This window comes from Nematolebias whitei, chromosome 4 (assembly GCF_014905685.2).
Source record: "Nematolebias whitei isolate Nwh7 chromosome 4, NemWhi1, whole genome shotgun sequence".
Classification (NCBI taxonomy): domain Eukaryota; kingdom Metazoa; phylum Chordata; class Actinopteri; order Cyprinodontiformes; family Rivulidae; genus Nematolebias; species Nematolebias whitei.
The window spans coordinates 22,891,162-22,898,355 of record NC_056501.1 but is presented as its reverse complement, the minus strand read 5'-3'; the positions used below and the strand labels follow the sequence as shown (position 1 = coordinate 22,898,355).

Below are 7,194 nucleotides of genomic sequence, written 5' to 3'. Positions count from 1 at the left end.
GGTACTTTATACACCTGTCAAATTATGCTGAGCAGAAGTTGGTCGGGACAAATTAAAGTTTACAGACGTATATTATAAAGAGGCTATACCATAATATGTTCACCTTTGATAGAAGGATACAAAGGGTATTTGATCCTGGTTTAGTTACTTTGTCATTAAGTATTTATTTTTCTTTCATTTTTTAAGTGACTGTCTTTAAAATGTCAGCGTCTCTTCCCAGCACCTGTCTGAATGTTTGCTCACAGATGTCAGAGGAAACAGAAACAAAGAAACTGAAAACAGTTGATACAAATCATGGGTTCTTTTGTCCCACACTACTTTGTTTTTAGAACTGTTTTAAGAAAATACCTGTTAGTCTGTATTTTCACTTAGTTCCCTTGAAACAAAGACAAAACAACAAAATAAATTCCCATTATATCTGCAGAACTGCTGTTGCACATTAATCTTATTGCACCATCTTCTGGCCAAAGCCTGCAAGTAAAGTTTGGTCTTTTTTTTTTTTAATTGGTCAAAATCCTTCTCCTAATGTCCACTTTTATGATCTCAGGATTTGAGTAAAATGGAGAAAAGTCAACCTCAATAAACTGCAGAGTTCACAAAAATAAATACGAAATAATATATATATATATGTTTCCTAATGTCCCCAGCATTTCATTAGTACTTAAATTACCTCAAATGTAAGTAGTAATTTTGCTGCATTACAATGTTTACCTGGTTTTGAATCCTAATCTGACCTGAAATCTGAAGTCCTGCGATTGAGACAAAACCTCATGGATTCAATAAAGTATGTTTTTATTGCATTACAATAGAATGATTGTTCTATTATGATAAAACTTTACATAATAGATATCTCATATAATTACCCATTTTATTAAGAGTATAATCTTTCCATTCTAATTGACAGACTTGATCTTTAGCACCTTTGAAATACAGTTTTAATTTCAAGACTTAAAAGTTGTTACTCAAAACTGCACTACCAGTATATACCCCGGAAAAAAAAAAAGATTAAACTGCATTACAGATGCTAAACATTACTTTTACACAACTTTCATCTTTCTGAAGGTTTTAACTTAGACACGTCTGTAAAAACTAATAAGTCCAGATGTGCTTAAGATTAAATTTATTTACATATCTTAGTGGGAGATTTACTCCCTTGTGCAATTATTACTTGGCAGAATAAAACTTTTCTTTTTTTTTTTTTAACCAGCAGAGTTCTTAGACACAACAAAACGCAAAACCGACTGTTTACATGCCGATGTCTTTAGCTTGTGTGGTTGTATTGCAGTCACATATGAGACAATAAACTTTACAAAATATACTACCCACTATTTCAAATAAACATAACAGACATAAAGCAGGGCAATATAAAAAACCTGAAATGAAATACTTAAACAAAATGACTTCAGGTTAAAGGTTGTATTTAAAAATGAGATACTCTTATGTAATAAAAAGCCCCCCCCACCCCCCCACCCAAAAAAAAACAAAAAAAACCTTTAATTCCAAAATCAAGCACGCTGCAAGTTTAGGCACAATATCAGTCACACCATAAAACACTCAGCATGCTGACAAAAAAAATAACACTGCACAATAAATTTGAGCTTATTTAAAATTATAATAATTTAAAAGAATGATTCAGGGGAAAATGAAATAGGTTGTCAGTGTTAGCATGAAAGGCAATGCTAAAACGACTACATTTTACAAATCTCTGACAAGATATTTCAAAATTACACCACTGAAGACAAAGGGATGAGACAATGCATTCATATATACCAAATAAGTGATGTAAAAACATCTTCAGGGTTCAAAGTTTATTTTTCTTTTTTTACTTGGACCATTGAGCTGGAAGCAGAACCATTTAGAAGATGGCAATCCATCTAAATCCTCTGCCGGTGGGAGAATGATGTCCTTGAAGGTGGTCCCCATTCCTCTCAGCCTCAGGGAATTTGAACTGGAGCAGAAGAACGCAGGGAAGAACTCAAGCAACCAGGGGGAAGGTGTGGAAATGTGGCACAGAGAACCCAAGCAGGCTGACAGCTGCTCTGACATCAAAAGCCTGAAGGTGTTAAAACATTCATGTCCCGAGGTTTGAGTTTGTGAGGTCGTTGAGAAACCTGCTTGGGTTCAGAGACTGAGATTTCAATCTTGGGGGGCATGAACTTGGCAGGGTCCTCCACCTTGAGGTTGATCTTGGTGTTGGTGCCATCCATGGTGGAGGACTTCTGCAGACCAAAGTAGGACTGCAGTGAAAAGCCTGCAGAACAGAGATGTTTTAGAGAATGTTGATACCTCCTGAAAAATGTTGCAGGACCAGTTTAAAAAACATTTGCTAGGAAACAGTGATTTACTGCCCTTCCTTGCCACAGTCAACATATTGCAATAAAACTCCTTCCTTTCCACTTTGTAAAGTATAAAGAACTGTAGTTCAAACCCTTCACCTGCGCTTGTTTCAGAGCCGGGATCTGTGGGAGATTTGTGTACCACAGACCGAGTCCCAAAGAAGCTCCACTTGTCCACACCTCCTCCGCCTCCTTCATTTCCTCCCATGTCTATGTTTGGGTTCCCTTCAAGCTCTGGAATTGCAAGACGTGGTGCTGAACTCAGCTGCAACCAGTTCCTGTATTCCCATCAACAAAGAGCAAGACAAGAAAAACAACGAGATTAATCTAAAGGCATCCAGTAGTAACTTTTGAAAGGATGCAGTTTGGTAATAAGTTACATTTCAATGTAATATTACTATGAAGGAGAATGTTTTAAAGGCAGAGTGCTCACCTGCGATTAACAGCTGGTGATGAGTGGGGAGTTACGTTGGGGGTAACCGAGGGGGTAACAGAGGGGGTAGATTGTGCAGATGTTGTGAGCTTGTCCTCCTTGAAGTCCCCACTTGGCATTCTCAACTTCTGCTCAAACAGAAAAAAAATATATATATACACATAATATTTTCAATGTTCAGCAATCTGCCTGAAGATATGAAAGCAACAAATATGTGCACAGTTTTTCACGGCAGTGTCAATACGTTGAAAGAGGTGCAGCCCTGATCCTCTTTAAAGAGCAAACATCTGGTACACAATACAAGACGTCAAGTGTGTATCTGACCTTGCAGATCAAAACTAGCAGTAAGTGTATCACAGATCATCTGCTACTGTCATGAGTGAGAGGAAAAATAAAACAAACAAAAATCTATGACCTACATTACAATTCCAGATCAAACTGATTATATATAAAAAAAAAACCTAAAACTATTGAGAAAAAAAGTTTAGCCTTGAACATGAAAAAAGCTAAAACATCTGGGTTAAATTGAGTTCTTTACTGTTTTTAAGCACATAATTAATTTTCAGATACTGACACTTGTACATTAAACCACACTTGTTTCAAAAATTAGGTTTAGGATTAATGAAGATGCATACCAAACTACATAATCCAGCTAATGCAGGCATATCCCCAATCTAAAGTACATAAATTATTAAGTATATAAGTATATTATCAAAATCATACATCTTTGCCCAAGCCGCAACGTAAACAGCATGAGGAAAAATGACTGACCTATAACATTCATCCTGTGTGTCAAAAACAAAACATTTCCGATTATCATCGTGAGAAAGACGATGATAGTGTTTACTGGCATTTAATAACAACAAAGAGGGGAACTGTAAACATTACGCACAGACTACCACAGTTCAAGGGCACCTCACGTCTACGTTGTTAAATTTCATATTATATAATAAATTTAAACATGTTAGTCAATGACACACATGCAGTATGAGTTTGGCAACACAACACGTTATAAATAGCGCAAAAACCCTTGGAGTCTCCAGTGTTATTGTTTTCAATAGTTTCGACGAAGCAAGATGGCCAATGGTTGCTAACAGTTAGCCATTACTACGCCGATCGCGGCTAAGCAGTCATGCCAACAATAAACGAACGGGTACACATTGCTATTAAATATGAGTTTAAATCTCTATTTATCTTTATGTTGTGAGTTTTAACAAAGCCGCCGAACAACCGTCAAGCTACGTTACGATCGGTTTGTCGTCTCGATTTAGCTTTGCTAGGTAGCTACCGTAGTAGGATGCTATGCTAACGGCCTTTTAGGTTTGGGGAGAAAATAAATACGCTAGTATCAAAACAAAACATTATCTCCATATACCTTTTTATGATAAGCTTTCGTTGGCGTCTCAATTCGATAGCCGTCTTCATTTTGTCCATAATTGATTGTTTTAGTGATAATTTTCTTTCAGGAAAAACCGACACGGCCTGTATTCACCGAACGAAGCAGGTCTGTTTTTTTGTCACGAGCTCGCTGATTGGTCCTTCTCAGATAGGAGCCGCGGTTCGTGGAAGGCTGTTGCTATGCAACGGCACTGAACACCCGGAAACCTCGTTACGTAATTTGTTTACCAAGATGTTTGGAATTTTGTCCGATATCATTGTAATAGGACATACTTTATAGATATTATTACGCAATATCTAAATAAATAATACTTACCTGAAGAGGCACTGCAACTGTCACTGAGCAGAACAGTGAAATTATGCAGGTATTTTGTGTCTTACATTGTAAACAAATTTTATAAATGGTAGAATGTGAGCATGGGGTATAAAAATTATCATGAAAAATTCACAAATTTAAATAGGAAATCAAACTCTAACTTTTGTCCCATACCCTCAGGCACTTTGTGAATATTCACTTTTGTCTCTCAAAAAACATCTGTTTATCTATCCCTTCATATAAATATATAAAAGTACCCAATTTTTGCAGTAAGTTAAAAGCTATCAACAATTTTAGCAAAATGATATTCCAGGTTACAAAATTGTGACAATGTGACATTATCAAATTAAATTTCTGTCTGTTGAAAAGAGAACTAAACTTAAAAACGTTCCCACGATATGACTAAACTCCCAAACTGCCTCACGCCAAAATGTCTGGAATCTTATCCTGACCAGGCGTCACTGGAGATACTTCACAAGTAAATATATGTGGTTGCAACGAAGGTCACTTGTTATACATTCAGGTGTGAATGTTGTTTATACAAACTTTTTTTTTTTTTTTTTCCATCTTTGTTCATTACAGATTGCTCAGGGACAAATTGTGCCCCAGTTTCTGGCACCTCCTCCTCTTTTTTTCTTTAATTTAACCTTTATTTATACGGGTAGTCCCAGTGAGTCATGAGGAGTCATTTTCAAGAGAGACCTGTTATGGACCTGTGAATGAGAGACCTCTTGTTTGTACTTACTGGCAGTTTGCCATCAGCCAATCGGTGAATGCGAGTCTCCTCGGCCGAGAGGCCCTTGTGGGGTGAATAAACAGTTTCTGTCAGTCCTGCTTGGTGCTCAAACCTTTCAAGGTTTTCTTGGGTTTGCTCTGAGTGTATTTGGGAAAACAGACACAAGTGTAAATAATTAGTTGGTAATGGTAATGTCCAGATCTCCAAATCTTAGTTTTTACTCACTTGTCAAAAGGGTGCTCATAAAAGTGGAGGCTTTGGACTTTATAACAGATACAGACTTGGCTTGTAATTGGGCCTCTTGTGTCAGCAGCTTCCCCTCATTCTCACTTGCCTAATCACACAAGTTTATAGCTTTAGGATTAAATTACAATCTAACAGACAAGAAAACGAGTCCAAAGTTTCCAAGTTACTATTACTAAGAACAGGTCAGTTAGCTTAGTTCGAAACAAAATGCGTCGGAAAGTTTAAATAAACAGGAAGCACCTCGGCTGTGTTCCTAAACTTGTGTTGGGGGATGACGGGGTCTTTCCAAAAGATGTTCATAGTCACGTCTGCAGGAGGTGAATGCATGGGAGCATCTATGAGCTCATCGTAGCTGATGTTGTGTCGAGTCATTCCAATAGGAGAAGACATCGCACCACAAAGGCCTGAGGACAGGCCAGACTCAAGGGCTGGAAAATGGTAGCATAAAAAGACAATATATTACTTGCTTTACAAGGTATTTTGACAATCTCGTGTATTTTTCATATGTATCCAAACAATAGCATTACCTGGGATGTCTCCTTGCCCCGAGGCCATGATGACACCAGATCAGGGGCGTTCACCTAAACAAATACTGGAGGTCGACGGTGGATTCAAACCTGCATCACATGACATCATAATTACGTTAAAAGGTTGTCATATCGGTAAAAAGATCTGTTCTAGTGAAACAGCAGAGTAACAATGTCAGTCTTTTCCAGCCAGGCTAACAAAACATTAGATAAAAACCACTCTGTGCCCATAAACACATCAAACTTGTCATTTACAAAACACACAGAGAGTTGTTCTGCTTGTACCACAGTGTCAGTTTAAATCAGAGTCACTCTTATCAGCTCTCTGCAGAACTAACCGAAGCTGGCTTTTTTTTTTTTTTTCTCATGGAAATAAAATGTTTGGCATGACAGAACGTGCTCTTCATCAGCCTCCTCAGTTTCAGCTGAAACCTTAAATAAATGGACTTGATCTGATATGATCTATATAGATTATGTCAGAATCCACTTTTTTTTATTTTCAAATTTAGTCTTGGAGTCCAACTGTTTGGTAGTATGACTCACAGACAGCTGACTGTTGTTGTCCTTACCAGCGTTAAGGGAAGTTGTTTGCAAAGAAGAAAAAGGAACAGCTTCCAAAGTTGGAGCTATATTTTGCATAACACTAACAACTTTAACGTCACAATACTTGAACATTTAAACCTTTCTTAACTGACAGGAGCTGCATGCTAAAGCCTATAGGCTTTGTTAGTTACTGCGACATGAAGGACACGTGCACTTTTGCTCACCTCTGCTGTCAATACTTCCTTCGCTGTCCTAGTAAAGTAACACCACAGACGAAGTGATTTCTTCCCAACAGCTGATGCAACGACGTGGCAGATTGCAGGACAGAAGGCAGCATGTTTGCTCACCACTCAGTTCAACCATGACTTTTGGACGTGCAAACAGCAGAGACGAACAAACAGGAACTATTCCTCAGCTCTGCCAGTGGCGGAAGTGACAGAATGAAATTTGAAGCCCTGCAGGGTGGGCTGAGCAATGTGAAAGGCTCAGGAATGTTGCTGTTTGCAACTCTTCATGTTTTATGCAGTCTTCCTATCCCAGGAGGTTGAAAGCCACAGTTCATCAATGAGACAGACAGGCAGCAGGACACCCTGGTGTTAAAATGTTTTGGAGCAAGTCTAAATGTTTGCATTCACTTTAGAATTGTATGGGTTGTAGAG

At 37.9% G+C, this 7,194-nt stretch overlaps 1 protein-coding gene across 1 annotated transcript; it reads right to left on the bottom strand.

The window, feature by feature from the left end:
- Positions 1–1,470: 1,470 nt before the first annotated feature.
- Positions 1,471–6,963, bottom strand: kiaa1191 (KIAA1191 ortholog). Its single transcript, XM_037675314.1, has 8 exons — positions 6,760–6,963; positions 5,993–6,082; positions 5,706–5,893; positions 5,445–5,553; positions 5,229–5,356; positions 2,770–2,897; positions 2,436–2,614; positions 1,471–2,251 (listed from the first exon to the last, which is right to left on the bottom strand). The coding sequence occupies exons 2-8, from the start codon at positions 6,018–6,020 to the stop codon at positions 2,046–2,048; spliced, it is 966 nt and encodes a 321-aa protein (XP_037531242.1). The 5' UTR covers positions 6,021–6,082; positions 6,760–6,963; the 3' UTR covers positions 1,471–2,045.
- Between the last annotated feature and the right edge of the window lie 231 nt (positions 6,964–7,194).